General features: G+C 52.5%; 1 protein-coding gene across 1 annotated transcript in view; it reads left to right on the forward strand.

Annotated features, from left to right (window-relative positions):
• Window positions 1–6,877: 6,877 nt before the first annotated feature.
• The window catches only part of PDGFRB (platelet derived growth factor receptor beta), a 37,277-nt gene continuing 22,980 nt past the window's right edge, over window positions 6,878–21,174 (forward strand). Inside the window, exons 1-2 of the mRNA XM_080920328.1 lie at window positions 6,878–7,230; window positions 20,987–21,032. Coding sequence (XP_080776454.1) covers window positions 20,993–21,032 — 40 coding nt within the window. The 5' untranslated portion in view covers window positions 6,878–7,230; window positions 20,987–20,992. The remainder of the gene's footprint in view (window positions 7,231–20,986; window positions 21,033–21,174) is intronic.

Raw genomic sequence — 21,174 nt, forward strand, 5'->3', positions numbered from 1 at the left:
GTGAGTTTACCGTCAGGGGAGGCATGCAAGGGATTGCTGGCCATCTCCAGTGAGGATCTTATTCTGGGCAAAACAGGAGATCGGAGGCCTCTATTTCTTGCCTAGTTAAGAGGCTTACTATTTGGGATTAGAACTTAATGTGCTCACATATTCGTCCCTTTGACACATACAGACCAACCCACACAGCCATGCTGACACCATGGGAAGGAATGAAGCCCCTTCCTCAGGGCGACTTCAGTGCTGGGGGCCAGGTGTGAACTAAAGGTTCCCAGTGAAGGGATTGTCACATCTTGGTTCTGGTCGGGAACCAAGCCTGAGAATTCTTTCAGAGGGAGGTGACACGTTGGGCGAGTGGACAAGGGCACCATAGTCCAGCCATCAGTATGAACAGAGGCCTTAAAGGGCAAGCAGTGTGTGCTCCCTTAGAACAGATAACCCAGTCCTGAGTGGGAAGCAGGAAGTCGATCTGAGAACCCGCCCACCCCTCCCAACCCCAGGAGAGGGAAGTTGGACAGGGATCCTGAGTGACTGAGGCATAGCCAGGAATTGGTAGTGGCTTAGAGATGGGTCAGAGTGGCAGGGGACCTTAGCAGGGAGAAACACAGAAAACCCAGAATCCTGGGGAGCCTGCTGCAGAGAGGTTCCCAATGCTATACCCTCAAAGGGTGGACAGACCCCCTCGCCCCCCACACACATACTCTCTCTACAGATGCTCCTGGGCTGCACCAGCCTCTCTCCGAGATGACACACTGGTTTGTGACAGTGGCACTTCCATGCACTGAGCAGGTGTGAAGAGTGACGCCTCACACCAAGTGTGTCACCTCACCCTCACCACCATCCAGGGAAATAGAAGTGATTGCTACCCTCCCCCCTTCCAGATTGACAAATGAGTTCAGAGAGGCAAAGTCACCCTCCTGGGGTCACACAGCAAACCAGAGACCTAGCTGGCAGTTGCTCTTTCTTCTAGAGATGGTTGACTGGTAAGCACAGTGACCCTGCAAGTGTGTCTGGCTCCCCACCCGACAACTTATTAGCTGGATTTTGCTTAAACAAATTACTGGTTCCTCTTCCTCCTCGGGCTTCTTCACACAAAAGAGCCTCTAGGTCCCTGTCACCCTTGCACCTAGGTGAACCCTCTGGGTATAGGCTTTAGCATCATAGAAGAGGATCCTTCGGTTCCTTAATAAAAGGAATTATAACCTTATTTAAATCTGAGATTGTAGTGCCGTACACCCCCACCTCTGACCTGTCACTTGATCTTGAGGCCCTGGACCCCAGTTTCACATGTGCTCCCCGAGACTGGTGGCCGCAGATGGCATTGCCCCTGTGCCGGGCCCAAGCCTATCCTGAAGCAGCTTCTTCCTTTCGGGCAGCCCCCTTATCTCTGGGCGTGGCTGTTTATTGGGCCCCTCCTTCTTCCCTCTTCCACCTGAAGCTCTCTCTGGGCTACTCTCATTCCAGGGCCTCCTGGGGTGGGGTGCCTCGATAAAGGCCTCATAAAGATCGTGCTGATAACTTGGTTTATGGCTCTGGAAAGGTCTGAGGCTCAGTTACTGCTGAGAATGATTTGCCTTAGAGAAGCCAGTGGGCACCAGGGCAGTCCGACCCACCGTGCTCCCACCCCCCCCAGTCGGCTGAGCCCCTCTCTAGATATCAGATTAAGGGCCAGTCAATCTTCATCCTTTCTCTGTCACTGAGCAGGTTAGTACCCTTCTTAGGGTCCCTGGTTCACCACAGAAGTGGGGATGGTTTTCCGAGTCTCAGACAGCAGGGTCTCCTGTAATCATTTTTGGCTTCCAGTCTGGCCCATCCACTTCTCCCGCCCCTCTATGGGTGAGGTCGCCACCTGCTGGCCATCTTGAGCACGACAGGAGAAATTAGTCCCTTATCGCTTCGTCTCTGGTGACAGAGGCCACTATTCTGGGTAACAGAGACAGCCTCTTTCTTCAGACACCGGAGATCAAAGAAAACACCAGAACCAGGGCTCAGAACAAGCAGAGAATATCCTCCTCAGAAGGGGTCCTGTGCCCAACGATGTGCAGACAGACAGGCAGGAAGGGAAGTAGGCAAGGAGACCCAGTGGTCAAAGCTTGGAGAGAACCTAGAAGTTCCAACTCTGATTCACAATTGTCCACAAGCTCCCCAGAAACTCATCCCAGCCTTAAACTCTACACTATACCTCAGCTACCTGGTCTAGTACATGCAATGCTGCAATGGCTTGCTGGGCACCCAAGAGCCCTGAAGCCTTCGTGCTGGCCCCACCTGTTCCCCCATCCCAGCATTCCCTCTCCTCTCTTCTGATCTACCACTTCAAGGTCTTGCTAGCCTCAAAGAGTTTGCAAAGGCTGATCCCTTTGCTTCCAACACTGTTCCCATTCCTGTTTCACAGGGTAGCCTTTTAACCTCAGGTCTGAGCAGAAATACGTTGCCCCCAAAGGAGCTTCTGCAGACCTGAGCAAGAAATCTGTTAATTTTGCATGTGAGCTCTGAGGACTGGGGTGAGGAGGCAGGTGTTCAGTGAACTAACTCCCTCCACGTGCAGATGCATGACGGGAGAAGCAGGGCAGCCTGAGAGTAGAGGTGAGAGACCCCATGGAAGTTCTGCTGTGTGCCTTCAAGCAGGTTCTGTACCCCCTCTGGACCTTAAGAGCCAGTGTTTTCATGACGGAGAAACAATATTGTCTTCAAGGGTTCTACTGCTGTATTTCTCTGAGACTTCTGTATATGGTAGGAGGATGTACCACAGTGCCCTGTGGTCCGGGGAAACTGGAGTAACATAGGAGAGGATGGTTAGGGAGCTGGGGTGAGTGTGAATGGATGTGCCTTGAAATTCAAATCTGCTTTCCTGGCTACAGCCTGGCCCAGCAAGATGGTTCCCAAGAACCTCTATTGAAGGAGAGTCATGTCCTTGCTGCGCCCCTCCCCCCACTTGCTCCAAGTGTCACCATGCTTTGATTTCTACCCTAAGATTCTGGCTTTCTACTCCTGGTGTGTAGCAGGGAAGGGTGCTGGACTAGATTCAAGCATCCTGCCGCTCAGGTACCATTTTGCAAAGCCTTCCATTTTCTGAGCTTGTCCAGTAGACTACTCTAGAGGACGTCCTTCCGGACACCCGAGACGACCGTGCTAAGGTCTGGGACGTATGCTGCTTCCTCACACCCCGTGCCTGCCCTGGGAGCCTTCAGGGCAGCTCCAGGAGCGTGGGAGAGCCAGCTGTGGTTGCTGCTTGTGCTGAGCTGGTCCACAGGGACTTCTCCCATGGGGGCTCCTCTTCCGGCCCCTCAGCCCACACCCCACAGAGCCCAGCTTCCTGCTCTGACAGTGAGGGAGGTATTGAGGGTTATGCACAGTCCTCTAGGACAGAACACGGGTGTAAAACTTGGAGCCAAGCCTTTGTTGCCATGGTATCTGTGCCCACACTGCAGGATCATATAGCCAGGCATGAACCACTCTGTCTAGATCCCTTAGGTTGGCTATAAAGTGAGTGGGTGGAGGGGCCTCCCTCCAGCCCTGATCATGAAGTCCTGAGGACCACTTACCCTTCGTCTGATGCCTCTTGTTCTGCCTCTAGGCTTGCACTGAACCTGTATGAGTCTTCTACTCATGTGAGGTGGGCACACAAACCATTATTTTAAAGTCCCAAGACTCTGGGCATTCTGAGAGTCACACAGCTAAGAAGCAACTGAAGTTTGGTTTGGATCCTCAGGCTTTGCACTTAGGCCCTCAGCACTGAAGTATACCACCAATCTATGTGGGTGAGAAGGGTGACGCCCCAAGGCCTAGAGCCCCTTCTGAACTCTACCCATCATCTGCCCTCAGCAGCTCTCTCCTCAGCATTTGACCACAGACTGGTTTCCAGGATCTGGGCATGGAGGGAGTATACTTGGTTTGTTCTGTTCACAGTGGGGCTGGGGTCATGCTTGCCACCCCAGCAAGATACTGCTACCTGTTCCCCGAAGACTGCTGAAGAAGACCTGGCCCTGACTTACCTGTTTTCTAGAGCAGGAAACTGAGGCGGGGGCAGCCCAGGAACTCATTCAGGGTCTTCCAGCTTTGAATAGAGAGGCTGGAATCTGAACCCAACTCTGTGGTAACAGTTGAGTCTCAAAAGTGCCCGCAGCATTCTGGGTAGTTCTGCCTTGCCTGCATCCCCTCAGTGAGAGGAGAAATAGCTCCTGTGCCCACCAAGGGTTAATGGTGGCAGAGCTAAGTGGTTCCAGATGAGCTAGCGGATGGCTGGGCTGGCCGGAAACAGCCCCCAGCATCTCCTAGGGATCGGCTACCACCACTTCTCCCCTCTATGTTAAATCTTTGGTCCCCATCTGTCCCCTGTCCCAAGCCCTGCCAGTCTCCTTTCCCTAGGTCATATCCAAGGTCCTTGTACAGCAGACCCTCAGCTGAGAAACTGAGGGTCAGATGGGATACGGACCCATACAATGACCGTGAAACTCCGGGGCCGGGTGTTCTCACTTCTTTTGGGACTATGGAGTGGACACTCCCCCTTGCTTCTTACAAGCTCTCCTGGTCTCTGGAATTGATCTGAGGGTCCAGAGAAGCACAGCCAAGTGAAATTCTGGGGACATGGTTCCCTGCCCCACACACCTCTTTCTGTTTTGTGGTTTGTGGCTCAAACCCAGGGAGTTGCCTTTGTACAAGAAATCCTGTGTAGGCTTGACCCCGTGACCTTTGGCCTCATCCATGTCCTCTATGACCCCTGGGTCAGGCACTCCACCTAGAGATTCATTACCCAACATGGCCTGGGCCAGTCTGAGTCTCCTCTTCCACACAGTCCCGCTCAACACGTTGCTAAGTAACTGCTAAGGAGATGAGACCATGAAACGAAGGCAAGATACTTGATGGAATCTCAGATGTGCCTGATCTGAGACCTTGGTGAGACTGGAAAAGAGGAAGAGGTGGAGCATAGAGACACAGACAATAGGGTGGAAAGAGGGCAGAACCTAGCAGTTCCTGATCTGGAATACCCCTTCTCCAGACCCTGAAACCCAGCTTCCTCGGAAGTGGGAGTGGATGGTTTCATTAGAGTCTATCCGTCCTTTTGAAAGGATGCCCGGTGGGTCTTTGAGAGATAGGCACCTAAGACGAGGGAGGACAAAGTGAAAGAGAACCAGCCAGGGGCTCTGTGGAGAGGGACACGGGTGAACAGGAACACAATGGGTGGCACCTAGCTAGGCAGTTAAGCCTGGTAAGCTACGAGGAAGGCAGGCAGGGCACCTGTCTCTGCTAGTGTGGTTCCACACTACCTAGTTCCACCTTTGCTGTTGCTGTGTGAACTCAGGAAGCTCACTGAACTTATACCTCAGCTTCCCTGCTATAAAACAGGGCAAGGAATCTCTTCCTGCTTCCTCAGGAGCTTTCAGATGCTAAAGGAGGTATACTATACCTGAGCATGCGAGGTATACCATGGCCTTGGGCAATCACGGTCTCTCTCTGTGCCCCTTAGCTCTGGGCCTTTGTTTCTTCTAGAAAGCAAAGCAAAGCAAGACTGGTGTTATCCTTCTTGGGAGAGTTTCAGGAGCCCCAGGCCAGAGACCTGACTTCTGCGTGGACAGTGCAGAATTTCCAGTCAGAAATATGACAGCGGAGAAGAGAGTGTTTATATCTCAGTGCGGCCACACTGGGAAGAGATGGGAACTGTTGTTCTATGTCCTTTCTCTGGCATTAGCAAGAGCTAGAGGGGACAAATCTAGAGCAGGGACTGAGAAGAAAGAGTGCATAAGCCAGGCTGTCTCCCGTCATCCTGTGGTCTGGCCCATATCGATCGATCGCAGGTCTGATTCTGTAAGGTCCCTCTGGTTCCTGGGAAAATGCCACTGCTTGAGAGGGAAATTCAGTTCCCATCATCTCTAGGTTCCTGGGATGACCTGCCTGTAAGACTTGCTGTTTCTGGAATCAAAGAATATACTGTTTTTACACAGGGTCTCCATCTTCTGTTGCGCCTGTCTGGGACCGCAGAGATCCACCATCCTCAGCTTCTTAGTGGTTTTTAGCTTGCAGTGAGTGTTTAGACAGATACTCCTTTGATCTGCACTCACCGGTGTGCAGAGAGGAACAGGAATCAGATGCAAAGTTTAAGGTAGCAAAGGAGAAAGCTCCAGGCTCAGGTGAGGAGTTAGAACTCAGCAGTAGCAGTGTTTGAGATCCAACCACCAAGCCCTGTGAGCCTCCGGTCTTTCTCTAGTGTGCCATGAGTTACTCCTTTCCTGGGGACCTGCTTATCTGGGAATGTCTAACTCAGGTGGTCTCTTACTAAAGAATCCCCGTACCCGGTACAATTCCTCATACGGGGCAGATCTTCAGTGAGTGAATGCTGAGTTCACTATACAAATTATCAGCACTTTCTTTACAGATAGAGAAAATGAGGCACAGAGAAAACACACACGCGCGCGCACACACACACGCACACACACACACACACACACACACTCCCACCCTAGGTGCCACGGTGAAGGGAGGCTTCATTTGAGGGGCATCAGGCAAGTGGGGCAGGCCACTCTAACAAAAGTGACTCCGTGACTGGCGTGGGCAGTGGAATTTCTAAACATCCTGAACGAGCCGGTGAAGGGAGGGAGCTGAGGGAAAGGAGGAAGAAAAACAAGAAACTTGGGGGGAAAAGAAAGAGAGAGGGGGAAAAAAAACCACTGAAATTGAAAACAGACACACGCGTCCACCCTCCCTGCTCCACCGCTCTCCCCACCACCACCCCCAACCCCCGCCTTCCCCAAGCTTGGCCAATCAGAATCGGCCCTGCAGCCTTTCCCCCAAAGTGTGTGGTGGGGGTGGTGGGGGCATGTAAAGCCCACAGTGGTGTGAGCTCCAGGGCTGTCTGTGGCCACAGTCCCGGCTACCCTATCTGGGACCTAGGATTGCTCTGGGAGTAACTTTGAGAGAGAGCAGAGCAGAGGAGTCCAGAGCCAGCGCGGGCCCAGACCAGTCATTCTCCTGCCTGCCAGCTAGACCTAGGGCGGCCCCTCAGGCTGCTCTGCAGCTCAGGCTCCGCTCCTCCCAGAGGATGCTTTTGGAGTGAGGAGGGGCTGGGCTGCTCCTTGTCCCTGAGCACCCTCTCCATTCCCCCGACTCTCCCAGGGCTTTCCGCAATCAGGCCAGCCCTTTCTACTGCTGTCCGTTTTGGGTCCAGCAAAATAACAGAGGACAGCGAGGAGGACTTCCTGGAGGGGGTGACAGCACACATCAGAAGCCATCTGTAGCCGGGTAAGTCCAGGGAGGAGAAACCCCATCCTGTGTTTTGTCCCCTGTTCCTAGCTCGTACCTCTTTGTGCAGGGGGAAAAGAAAGAAAGAAAGAAAAAAAGAAAGAAAGAAAGAAAGGAAGGAAGGAAGGAAGGAAGGAAAAGAAAGAGAGAAAAGAAAAAAAATAACAAATTCAGACAGGAGGAGGCAGGGACTCCCTTTGATATCAGGACGTCCCTCCACCCTCCATGGATGGCTACTGTCCCTCAGTCCTGCTGCCTACCCAATGTCTTCAGACACCTCCAAAGCTTTCTGGGTGCCAATTGAACAGGACCCCCAAGGCACAGAAAACTCTGTGGGGGGATGGGAAGAGGTATCAGGGGTAAAGGAGGAGAACCCAGAGATAGCCAGTAGCTTTTGCAGGACCTTAGGATCCTGGCCCCTGTCCCTTGGACCAAGTCTTGTGCCTAAGACTAAGTCGGGCTACAAGCCAGTCAACCGCCAGGCTGGCTTTGGAGATTTTAAATGGATTGGCAAATTTTCCAGATTCCTTAGACGTCCTTCCAAACCCCTAGCCACTGGGAAAATTCTGGGTCTCAAAGTTCTGGAAGGAGAGAAGTTTACAAACCCGCCTAGTGGTCATGTGTCTGGGGTGGGGTCTGGTTCCGGGCTGTCAGATGTGGGGGCTCCTCTGTGAGGAGGAATTGTAGCTGGGCCGTTTTCTTCTGACACAGTCTGTCTCTCTATGTCTTCTCCCCCTTGGCACTCCGCTCCTTCTCCGATCTAGCCTAAAATCTGAACTTCCTCTTGTCCAGATCTCTCTTGTTTCTTCCCAGTGTCTACATACTGGGAAGCCCCACCTCCTCACTGCAGAAAGCCGGAACCTAGCAATCTGAATGTCCCCTGTGATGCTCACCTGATTCCAGGGGCAGGGATGACTTCTTCCTCTATGCTAATGTGACAGACACTAAACTGTAGCCACAGCCCAGTAGCAGAGCTGAAGTAACTATAAACTTTCTCTACCCCATCGCCCCAGACAGACCTGGGCCTTTGGTTCCAGCTTGGTTTCTTACTTCCAGATGGTTAGATTCCAGCATTTGTGAAAGGAATTTACACCACCCTGCCTGGCGGCATTTGCCCTCCCCTCTATCCCCCTTGGAATGCTCTTCCTCATCACTTCCCTCTCCTGGGCACTCTAACCCAATCTCTTCCAGGCAGCCCTCCCTGGTTCCTCCCATCTTCGGGTGCCTGCCATGACTTTCCTGGTAGCATACTACCACTTGGCCTCTCTGCCTCAGTGTGACCCGGCTTTTGCTGCTTGTACCCCACCCACCCCTGCCCACTATCCTTTGCCCAGCCTTGGGTTGGCAATGGAGATGTGGTGTTCAGAAGGGATTCACTGAAGCCTCCAGCAGATTTCTCTAGAGTTATCGGTCATCCCTTATCTCCAGAGAGAGGGCAGTCAGTGTCATTGTCATGGGTTAGCCTGTTGCACATCCATTTGTTATGCGTTACAGCAAGGCTTCAGAGCCACTTTTGTGACCCCTGTTTACAGACAAGGAAACGGAGGCCCTAGGCTAGCACAGCAGAGCTAGTGTTCAGGCAGAGGTGCAAGCAAACCCAAAGGCTGGGCAGTGCATCTTCAGGCCAATCTCCCTCCTCCTGCAGAGCTTTCTCCTGGCTTCCATCATCCCCAGCCGAAAGTGTAGCATCAGGCCTAAATCAAGACCCCCATGTCTGGTCCTGAGCAAGGAGGTAGGCTGTCTGGCAGGCACCTCAGACAACAGCATGGCAGTGTGGGGTTATCAGCAGCCCTCTTTCCTCTGTGGGGGAAAAAAAAAAGCTGGACTTGTAATTGCTAGCAGATGTTGGGAGGCAGTGGAAAGCCTAAGGGATTCAAAGTTAGAAGCCCATTCTTACGTAAGCACCCTGTGGCTAGCCTGGTATCCCTGGACCATACCTAGAGGTTGTGAGCACACTGATCAACACCAGGTGTTAACTGTTTGTTTTGAGACAAGGTCTTTCTATGAAGTCCTGACTCTGACTATACTGGAACTCACTATACAGACCAGGTTGACCGCAAACTTACAGACATCTGTCTGCCTCTGCCTCTGCCTCCTGAGTGCTGGGACCAACAGTGTACTACCATGCCTGATCAGGTGTTAACTTTTGATTGTACCGTTGGCTGAGTGAGTGTATCGCCTCTCTGGGCCCCAGTCTTCTCTGAACGGTGTGACAGTTTGTGGGTTTACCAAGATAGGCGATGTGAGTCTGATTTCTGCAAGCTGTGGCCACAGCTGAGAACAGCCAGGACTCTCTCTTCTTCCTGTGCATCAGCATCCAGATAGGAGAATGATCTACAGCCCTAAGAACCGATAACTGTGGAAGGAATCTCAGCACCTGGTACCTGTATACAGGCTTTAGACTCTGATAGGGAACCTGTCGCCGGACCAGCAGCCCTCATGCTAAAAGAGGGAATCTGGCTTTTGTTCTAGATGTGCCGCTTGGTGTGGTGGAGAGGGAGGAAAGAGAGGAAAGCCACCAGACATTCCAGAAAGATGGTTCTGGATCCTGGGACTTTTTTGCCCCATAGTCAGCTCACCCTGGAAACAATTAGGTAGGAGAAAGGAGTCACTGGCCCCCAGGGTCCCTCTGTGGCATCTCAGCTAGTGTGAACAGAACCAACTTGAAACAGTTGTTGTGTATGTTTTAACCTTGTTTGCGCCTTGAAGAAACCTTGAAGAACTCTCTTCGGTCCACATTTGCTAGGCTAACTAAATTTTGCAATCTTAAAAAGTAGATACAAATCCTCCCCATTTTACAGATTAGGAAGTGCCTGAGGAGGCTTAATCAGTTGCTCAGAGTCCCACAGACAGGAAATAGAGGGTCTGGGATTCGCATTTGGGTGTTTCTGGCTTCAGAGCCTCATGAGGAAAGACTGGGTGGGGTCCAGCAGTACAAACTCCAGTATAAACTCCAATGGTTTGCCCCATCTATCTACAGCGTTCCAGAGAGGGGTTCACATCCCAGAATGCCATGTGATCGTGGGCTTCAGTCCTCTCTCAGTTGAACAAAGAGGTTGACCCCGATGATTACTAAGCTCCCTGCCACCACAGAACAATCCCAGGATTCCAAGCCCTGCCAGCCCAGATTGGCAGCCGCACAGGCCCTGCTGTGTACTCTGGGATCATGCATATTTAACTTTACAATGAAAGGTTTTCTTTTTCTTACCCTTTCTCTACACATTGCAGAAAGAGGTCTGGATCAATGGCTGCTAATGGAAAACCTTAACCTGCAATGAGGAGGAGAGAACTTTCTAACCTGGAAAGGCCCCTTTAATGTATTCAGTTTCCCGTCCCAGGGCGTATTCCTGCCATCTGTATGCCTATTTCCCTGAGAGCAAGCAGGGCTGGGAAGCAGGCTGTGAGGGCTGTATGAGAATGACCTGTAGATCCTTTCCAGGGAAGAGCCTTGGTCTGAAGAGGAAGCAGCCTTTGGTTCAAAACAAAAAGGGGTACTAATAGGAGCAGTGGGAATGGACCCCCAGGGAGCCACCCCTATGGGAGCAATATAGAACTCACACACTTACCCTCACACAGAAACCCTCCAGGTATCCTTCCCCCACAAGGCTTAGGGTCTGAGGCTCAGAAAACAGCTTCCTGGCCACCCAGACTTGGCCCCAAGGCTCCTCCACTCCCAAGCACTTTCTCACTTTCTCAGGGGCACAGCTAATGCTTAGCCTGGTGGAGATGGGCGAAAATCAAAGTAGTCTGTGTACAGCTTTAATCACATTAATACCCTCGCTCCTTCTGCCTCAGAGTATGCCTGTTTGATGTCTTGATGCTTGACGCTTTCATCTGCTGGACGTTCCAGCTTCTCCATTCTGTGATAGACAGCACTGTCCCTGGGGAGGGTCAGAGGCTCAAGAATGTCCGAATGTCAGAGATGAAAAGGTGTTCGGGGCTCATTTGATTTGATTTCCCTATGGTATGAGAGCGGACCCAAGGTCATAAATAAAAGAAAGGATGTATCTCATGCCAGGTGGGTCACAAGTGATGGGAGAAGGCATGTGTCTGTACCACCATCCAAAAGAGGGGTCCCTGCTCCACCTGCTGTCTAGGGACCAGCCTTTATGCCTCTCTGGGCGATAAGGCTACAGGGTAGATTTTTGCATAAGAGAAACAAAGCTCACCCCCACCTCTAACCCTACCCCAAACCTCCCTTCCCTCTAGGGTTTTGGGTATCCCAGGTTGGCCTTGAACTGCCTTTGTAGCCAAGGATGACCTTGAACTTTTCAATCCTCCTGCCTCTACCTCCTAAGTGCTAGGCTGATGAGCATGTCCCACCAGCTCTGTTTTGTGCAGTGCTGAGGACCAAGCTTGCATAGCAAGCTATCTGCTGACTCAGGCACAACCCAAAGAGCCTGCCTGAAGGATGGGAACCCCTGGTGTGCTTTTCTGGATCATAGAACTCCCGGAGCCATCCCTTCTCCGTTCTGATCATAGGTGTCTCTTCTGTGAAGAAGAAAAGAGAAAGGGAAAAATAAATGGGTCCAGAAGCCCACTTGGCTTTGCTTCTAGCATTGCAAGCCCTTTCCAGGTGTTTCCTTTTCTAGACAAGGTCTGGAATAGCTCAGGCTTACCTCTAACTTGATAAGTAGCTGAAGTTAACCTTGAACTTCTGACCTTCCTCCACCTCCTGTGCTGAGGAAGGGTAGGAACACACCACCACTGTGAATTTGCATTGTGCAGGGAATCAACTGGAGTTGCTCTGGGGCTAGGCTACCACTCTCCCAACTGACAACCCCTTTTGCTCCCACCGGGCTTCATGAGGTTTACGGGTCACATTTTGTTGGTGCCCTTATTACTTTTCTTTCCTGGCAAGTGGGTTTCCAAGAGCTATAGTCCCACCAGCTCCTCCTGTTCTCCTGAGGCCGAGCTTAAATGGTACAGAGGCAGCAGGGAAGTCCAGAGCACTCCCGAGGGAGGCCAGCCAGTTCTACAGAGCACTTTCTAGAACAACCAGAACTGCATAGAGAAACTTTGTTTCAGAAGAAGAGGAGGAGGAGGAAGACAAAACACCCCTTCCTTCTCACTTTATACCTGCTGTACATCATATTCACATATATATGTTTCTCCTGGGGACTTCTGGCTGGGTTTGGAACCACCTCTGACTTTGTCCTTGTGCTAGCTCCCAAGCTCCCAAGAAATACTTGTCCATGCCACTCTCCAACATGCCCCACCCCCTCCTGGGCTGGTCATTATGGCCTTCTCACCTTCAGTAGCTAGCCTTTGCCATCACTGTTAAACCCCTGATATATTCGCGGATATATCCAAGGCAGAGCCCAAATCCTCACCCAGCGCCCCAAGTCTTCCCCAGAGGCTTGCCCTCCTCCACTGCCTGTCACCTATCACTTGGCTGATAAACTTCATCAGCTCTAGTTGAACAGACCTGTCACTGCCCTTCGCCCCAGATACCTTCCCACTTCCCAAGGGTCACACACACACACAGAATGCCTGCCCCGGCGTCATCTGTCATAGAACCCAACTAAACCCCAGAGGCCGAGCCTCACAGAATCACAGTGGCTACCATTTACTGATCAGTGGAGTAAGCCACAGGCTCTTCATCACCTTGAACTGTCGGGGCAGAAGGCTCAAATCCGGAAACACAGAGACAAGCTAATCTCGGAGCTGCCACATAGCGGCCAGGTAGGAGACTTGAGATTTGTCGTGGACAAAGTGCCTTTATGACGGATGGTAAAGCTCTCCCAGACTGCCTGAGCTCCCATGCCACGTCCTCACCCTGGGTGGCATCAGGGTTAGCCTGCTGGCTTCAGGACACCATACCTCTGTCCGTTCTGCTCCCAACAGCTCTCTATCTTATTACCAAAAGGAAAAGAGTCACCCTTGTCTGACCAATCCAGTCCCCATCCTAGAAAACACTGACTAGGTGATAGCTGAGGACAAGGCCTGGGGAAAAGAAACGTTCACTCCGCATAGCTCACTCCATCCCGCACTGTAAGCATCAGCAGGGCACTGACTATAGGTTCAGTCCTACACTGGGAATTTGAAGAGATCCCAAATAACCATTAGGTTTGTTCTGTGATTTGTGGGAAATCAAATTGAGGGCCAGAGAAGGCCTAGCTGATAGCCATGAACTGGGAGACATCTATCAGACTTCGCGTATCCCTAGGCTGGCTACTCCGTGGGTGGCTAAGGCCACTTCTCACTGAACCTCAGGGTAACACAGGGGAGTGGAGCTCTTGCAATTTCATACTATGGGTGACTTCCTTCTCAATAAGGACTTCCTAAGCCACCTTCTGAATCACCTGCTTCTTTCCCCTGACCAAGCTAGTCTACCAGGCCTCAGCTATGCACTTCAGACTGGCTGAGTGACTTCTGTGGGTGGAAAGGGATGAAGAAGGTGACCTCGGATTTTATACGGGGTACTAGGCCCTGCTCCAAGTATTTGCTTACGTGAACTCCATCCACAACCCCAATGTCTCTGTTAAGACCTGGTTCATAGCCTGTTTTAAGGCATGGAGAATAAGACACGAAGAAGGCAAGTTAGCAGGAGGGTGAAGCAGGAAGGGATAGGGAAGAGATGCTGAGAACGCATGAGGGTGAGGGGGAAGAAAACGTGAACACTCTCCCTTTCGATTCACTGCCCAGGAGGGCTCTGAGGAGAATCTCAATGTTCCGTAATTGGCACGGGTCAGTGGCGGGGTTTCTCCTTAGCCAGCAGCTCCTGCCGGTCTGTGGGCCATGGGCTGGTGGTGGGGGAAGGCCGCGTGCTGGTCTTCCAGGCTTGGGATTCAAGGCCTGCCTGCCCCCTGCCCACTTGGCTCTGAGAACACATTCTCCGTGAGGCCCCCCAGCCCACGGCTGATCCTGATGGTAGCAGCCAGGGAAACAGAAGGTTTGCTTGTTTGTGCCTGATGCGCTCCTCCCAGCCACAGCCTAGGACCCCTCTCAGGGGCTCCTTTGGCTGCCAGGGCCTGGTGCTCTCAGTTGCTATGGCACCAGCCCTAGATGAGGCTCTAGAGAGGGTGTGGGGAGGGAGGGCAGCCCCGGGAAATGGAGACTAGAACTCTGCAACTTCCCAGGCTCTGGCGGGTATTCCAGGGTTACTGCACCCGTAGAGGTAACAAGCTGAGCCAGACTGCCTAGATACTCTGTCTCAACGGCACTAGTAACAAGACCAAACTGGTTTTTTTTTTCTCTGCAAGAATTTCTTTTCTTTTTAAAAATAGAACATTACTATACAGTCTTGGCTGGCCTAGAACTCCCGATGTTGAAGCTGGCCTTGAACTCATAGAGATCTTCCTGTCCCTACCCCCTGCGTGCTGAGATTAAAGCCACTATGCCACTATGCCCAGGATATGGACCCTTCTCTCAATACGTTACTAATGCCCTTATTCTGTGGTGAAGTCTCGAAAGCACTTTGTGTTTCAAATTGCTGCATGACTAAGAGGTGCAGGTCCCTTGTACACTGCCCTCACTGACTATAGGAAGGCTGGTGGTGTAGGGGACAAAGTGAGACAGACTGTGTTCACTATAATAAAACCACCGTGGTGGTCTGGTCTCTGAGGACCCTGAGCTGTCTAGGTAGAAAGGGCCACAGAGGAAGTGTTGAGATTCCTGTCTCAGGCTGTGTGACAGTGCAGAGAAGGTGAGGAACAGGGCATGTGTGACCCCTACTGGCCCTAAGATTGTAGCACCTTTGACCATCAATTCCACTTTGGCCTAGCTCAGAAGTGTAGAGAAGTCCAGAATAGGGGAAGACAGGCAGCAGACATGTGACCGGCACACAGTTGGTGCCGCCTGGGCTTCTACTATTCTTCCCTGTTCAGTGGATATGGGGAGGCTGGTGGGCAGACCTGTTAGTCCTGCAGGAAAGACAGTACACAAGTGGACGTTGAGCCTGTGTGCTAGAGAGGCTTGGTGACAGCCTGCCAGGGATTTTACACTGTAGCCTTCGCCGGGCAAATGATGTGTGTCCTTTCTTGACCTCAGTTTGCTCATCTTTGAAGCGGAAAAGCAACGGGGTGTGGTGGATTGGGCCGAGAACCTGGCAAGCTCACTCTCGGGAGAGCCTGGACCAGGTGGCAGGCAAGGCCTGAAATAGGCCTTCTGTGACTGTACAAAGGGTGTTGGGCCCAGAGGGGATGGCCCAAGGTATAGAGTTGCTATCCTGTTGGAACTCTCCAAGATCATCTAAGTCCCCCATATCTTCCAAAATAACTGGCAATGGAAGCCTCAAGTGAGCCCCTGGAGACTGGAAGCCTGAGGTCCCAGGGCATCTGCAGAGCCAGGCTGCATGGCCTGGAATGAAGCCATGGGGGCTGAGCCTGAGGCCAGCAAGGCGCCTGAGGCAGGGGGCAGCAAGTGCTTGCTCTGCAGGCCAGGCGCCTGGGCTGTGGGCAGAGGCATGGTTGGACCTCCCATTCTCCTCACTGACCTCCTTCCCAGGCTGGTTCCCAGCATGCGTGGGGACCCAGACCCCCTCCCTGGGGCCCCTAGTTCCCCTTCAGGCACACGCTGAGCACTTTCCCACAGGCTGTCAGAATGCCATCTAACCCCCAGCTCTCACACTCTGTGGGGGCTGGGCTGGGGGTTGTGTGTGGAGGGGGATCGGTTTGTTCTTTATCTGCCTGGTTCCTTTCCAGACAGATGTTTCATTTTATTTTGGACTTCCAGAAAATAGGCCGTTTCTTTTCCATTTTTGTCCCTGGGGAGAGGAGCTTAGGATGAGTGTGGTGCCCTGGGGAGTGGAGAGGACAGTGACCTTTGTTCTGATGATGGTCCCTATAGCCATGGCTCCTAAGCAGCCTTTGCCTGACTGTCACACAGAGAGCCAAGGATGGGGCAGGGGAATAACAGGGTCAGATGGGTGCTTCATAGAAAGGAAGTGAGGCCAGAGGGGACAAGGGAAACTAAGTAGTCATGAGGGGCAAGGGACACGGAGATGCTCCTGAGGCGCCTGGGGAGATTCACTGAGGAATGGTAGCATGCTGAGACTTCTCCAGTAAGATGTGCCCTAGGATGGAGGGATGGGTTCTTTCCTTCTCAGGTTTCTGATCCCAGAATCTTCTCCCAGGATTGGGGTGGAACAGGGCACCTTTCTAACTGGCACTATAAGACCACACCCATGTCAGCTGACTCCGGGAAGGCTAGAAATGCTAAACTCTGTGAGGTCCAGACCAGACTTCTGTCACTTGCTCACTGTCCAGCTGCTAGCCAAGGATTTTGTCCCTGGCTGCAGATTCCTCTTACCGCCCCCTCCCCCAACATCCCATCTAGAACTGGCTGCCTCTTCTGAGCTGAGTCACAGCATCCGAGTCTGGGTTGAGGAGACTCACCCCACCCTCACCCATAACCCAGCATTCCAAGTCCACAGGGCAAGGGTCCTGAGAGCTCTAATGTCGGTCTAGAAAGTTTTTCCACTCTCTTGTCCTGGGCTGCAATATGGGTCGAAAGAGGCAATAACCAGGTTTGCTTCCTTTTGTTCAGGGGCCATGCAGGGAAGATTTGGAGGATAGGACAACACCGGGAAGAAAGTTTGGGTCCACTTTTGTCAGTGATTTAACAGGTCACACCTCTGAATCTCTGTCACGGGTCTCCTGCTGTCTGAACTAGGTTAAGGAAAGTGACCGACCGTTCTATGGGGAGGCAGAGCTTTATGTAGCGAGACCCTAGACAGTGGTGGGACCCAGGCAGGTAGGTGAGCTCCAACATCCCATAACCCTCTTGGGCCCATCCTGTGGGAGTCACAGAGGGATTTCTCATTTCCCTGGCCCAATCCTTAGCCTCCCCATCTGTACGGTGAGCCAAAGAAAGGAATCGGTAGATGCTTCCTGGCTGCAGGGCATTGACATTCCAAGATTCTGACCTTGTGACCCCAGGATTGGGCCTCCTGCTTGGGTATCTTGTTTATTCAGAACTTGGTGGGACTGAAGCGGTCTGACTCCACCAAGTGCCCCTTTGAACCGCAGCTGGCTTTCTGTTCTTCTACACCATTGCGTTTCTGTCCGACTTGACCTCTGCCCCCGCTCAGTGCCAACAAAACCCTCCACATGTGAAACCAGCTTGGCGGCCACTCCTGAGCCTGCGTATCATCCATTCTCATCTTAGAACATGGCTTTGTGCCCCTGTCGTAGGCACTCCCAGGCTCCATAGCTTTGGAGCCTGCCTCTTGGGTCCTTCCAGCATGCAGTCATCAAGTTCTGCTGACCCTCAGCTACATTCACCTCAAAGCCATCTGTCTCGGCCAGTCCCCACCCACTGACCTCTGCCCAACCACACACTGTACCAAGGGAAATCTGCAGGGGGTAGCAGGCGGTGGAAAGACACACTGCCTCATTTCAGCCTGAAGGCTCTTCTTGTCTGGTCTGCATTTCTTGGCAGTTTCCCAAAAGCAGTTTCCGGTTCTGTTCTCTTACCTATAAAACGGGAATACTCCTTCCCTGCCACAGAGCTGTCAAGAGGACCCAGTGAGACACTATATGCCAAGTACTGCACAGCAGGTGAGGCTCAGAGCCCCATTATGCTTGTTCACAGATACGTGGGCAGAGGGTGACTGTAATTTTGTGTACACAGGCTCTGGATATGTCCTAAGTTGGGGGGTGGGGAGGGAGGGCATTATACACAAGGGCACCGCTGATGGACACATGGTAAAGTATCCGAGCATCCAAGTGTACACGTGCACTGGGCACTGAGGGGGCCGTGTGCACGTGTGCCTTGTGTGGGCATGCACATGGTTCGTGCCAGCGTGAGGGCTGGGCACACACCCGAATAGCTCACACATGTGTGTGTGCTGTGGAAGAGCGTGTGAGAGAGAGCGTAGGCAGCATCTGGACTGTGTGCATGTGTTCACCGTATGCAGGCCTCCCTTTGGCAGCAATGTAGCCCCCCCCCCCCGCGCTTTCCCAGACTGCTTGTGTCGTGGGAGCCTCAGGACCCCGAGGGAGGAAAGCTGATGCTGGCGGATGTGGCCAAGATGGGCTAGATTTATTTAGATTAAAATGGTGGGAAAGGAGTGGGAAACTGTGTGTGCTTGTGACAAGCGGGAAGGCCAAGGCTCTGAGGATGACTCCCAAGCATGCTCGCTCCCCTGGGGCTCACTCCTGTTCCCTAAGGGGTGTCTCACATCTGTTGTGAGAAGCTGAGCAGATCCCTTCTCTGGACATAGCCTGAATAGGGCAATACTGAGGACTTCCTGAGCACAGCCAGGGAGTGGGACTTGGGGGTTTTCTACCCACTCCGATGAGTCCTTGATCTGCAGCTTGCTGTCCATACCCCCTTCTGCACCCCATGTTCATTTGGTGAGAAGTCACCTGAGAAAACATCTAACTCGCAGCTGCAGAGAGAAAGACTCTGTGGCCATTTAGACAATGTGTCTGAATGTACACCCTAGGTCAGTGAGGTGAGCTAGGTCATGGATTCCCAGGTACTGTGGCCTCAAACATGTCATCTGCATTCCTGACCAGCCTTTTCTTCCTCAGGCCACCCCACCAAGAATAATGGTGGCCGGAACCTTTGCTTTGATTAGTCAATCAGGTAGAACTTTGAATAGTGACAGCTCTTTAAGATCACAGAGCTGGGCGTGGTGGTGCATGCCTTTAATCTCAGCACTCGGGAGGCAGAGAGGCAGGCAGATCTCTCTCTGAATTGGAGGTCAGCCTGGTCTACATAGTAGATTCCAGGACAGCTAGGGCTACCCAGAGAAATCCTGTAAAAAAGAAAACAACAACAAAACACACAAACAACCTACACAAACAAAAAACAACCTGTCTGTGAATGAATATGCAAATGAGGCCTGGGATAGCAGAAGATTCAGCCATTGTCACGGTGGCTGGGTTCGAGGGTCTGGTGAAGGGAGCTGTTCTTGTTTCTGAGAGAATCAGAGCAGTCCTGGACTGCTGGCATCTTTGACTTGCAGTGTCCCTCGGCTCATTGCTTCCTCTGTTCTCCTGACAACTGGAATCCACTTTGTGTCTATGTGACCTGGTCATGATTCTGAGCCACTCTGGGTCTCTACTTCCTCCTGGCTTAGAGTCTCCTTACTTTTAGCCACTCCAGTCTTATTCCCTGCCGGAGAGGGCCTGAGAAGGGAAGATGGTGTGTCACAAGTAGAAGAATTGGGGACTGCATGCCATGAGGTTCCAGCCTACAGGGTCAACAGAGACTACCAGAGTCAGGCCAGCCTCCTTACAGTGACCTCCCATCCCCTGGCCAGCAGGCCAAATTCCTCCTTTAGAATAATAAACAGTGCGGCCAGCCAGGGAGGCTGGGAGGGGAGGGGAGGAAGGCTGAGATGAGCCCTCCCCAACCCTGGGCTGCTAATGATTTTCTTTGGCCCACATCTCTGGCAGGAAGTGGGGAGCCAGAGGGGCACCCATCAAGGGGAAGATGGCCTCTGAGGGGTCTGTTGGCTGTGCACCAAATGCTGTCTGTGGAGTTCCAGGATGCCTGGTGTCCAGCTGGAGGGGTCAGCACCGGAGGGATGTCATGGGGAGGACAGAGAATGGGACATCAGGAAGATAAGAATAATTCTGAAAGGAGAAACTCAGGGCCAGAGGGGGCCTCAGGTAGGCTGTCTGAAGATGGGGTAAAGGAGGAAAAGCAGGTTTGTGCAGCTTGCTTAAGGTGTTGAACAGAGCTGGGGTACCGCCTCGTCCGTGTCTCGTGCACCATGTGTGACCATAGCCCTCAGCGATGGTGCATTCATTGGCTCCTCTCTGGCTGGCGGCTCAGCCCACAGTCACGGCCCAGGCAATGGTTCTCATGAGACCTGACTCCTCAGTAGGAAACTAGAAAGGGCAACGTTGATGGAGAGGAGCAGAGACGAACTGGTACAGACGAGGCAGTCCCACAGTCTCAGGACGCTCCTTGTTGCTTGTCACATGATTGCCTCTTACGTTTGTTCATCTTTGACTCTGACCTACCTGGCTACTGGTGATTATCTGGAATCTGAGGAATAGCTGTTGAGGAAGAACCAATGGAAGACTCACCTGATACAATGTATCCATCTGTGTCCCTGCTCCAGCATCCAGTTCACAAGTCTCCTCTCTATCCGTTCCCATTATTCAGCTTTCTCCCTTTTGAACAGGCTCTGTTGGGAACCTTGGGTAAACGTCTTTGTTCCTCAGTTTCCCCATATAGATGTGGAAAGTGGAGGTGGGAAGTTTGGCCTCAGTGGTCTCCAGGGACCTTCAAAGCTTGATGAATTAGATGGAGCTGAGAACCTGATCCCTCTCTCCTGGGCCTCCTGTGCAGCTCTGTGATGAGTAGGGGGGCCAGCCCACTCCCACATTCCATAGTCCTGACCCCCACCCCCTCCCCACTTCCCTTCCCACAGACATCCCATTTCCTGTTGTGCTTGTGGAGGGAGCTGTGGGAGCTCTCCAGGCTCTGGCTCACCCCCTCCTACTCCTCCGGGCCTTTCATCACACTTTCCCAAATATTTGTCCTGGCAGATAAGTGCCTGGTATTGGAACTGTCACCCAGAGGACAGGGCTGTCAGAGCTGGCGGGCCCCCAATCTAGTCCAGTTCCCCACCTCCACTGTAACATACAAGGAAACTAAGACCCATAGGCAAAGGACTCAACCAAGGTCATATAAGCAGGGAGGAGAGAACTTGGGGACCTAAATGTTTTCCCAGCCTTGAGATAGGAGGTTGGATGCCCAGGCAGAGCTGACCCTTCAGGAACCAGGTCTAAGGTGGGCCATGGTACTGCCTTTACCCACAGTGGGCCCTGACCCCTGTTTTACTCTACAGGGCACCATGGAGCTTCCACGTGTGATGCCAGCTTCAGTCCTCAGAGGTAAGTAACTTGGGGACAAGGGCAAGGGCCCCAAGGATGCCCCTAGGGAGCAGGCAGTGGTGATGCTCGGTAGCACCTTGACATGAGCGTCTGAAAGCTCCATAGGGCTCTTGAGCCTCAGTTTCCCTGGATTGGGAGGTGG

This window comes from Micromys minutus, assembly GCF_963924665.1.
Source record: "Micromys minutus genome assembly, chromosome: 8".
Lineage (NCBI taxonomy): Eukaryota > Metazoa > Chordata > Mammalia > Rodentia > Muridae > Micromys > Micromys minutus.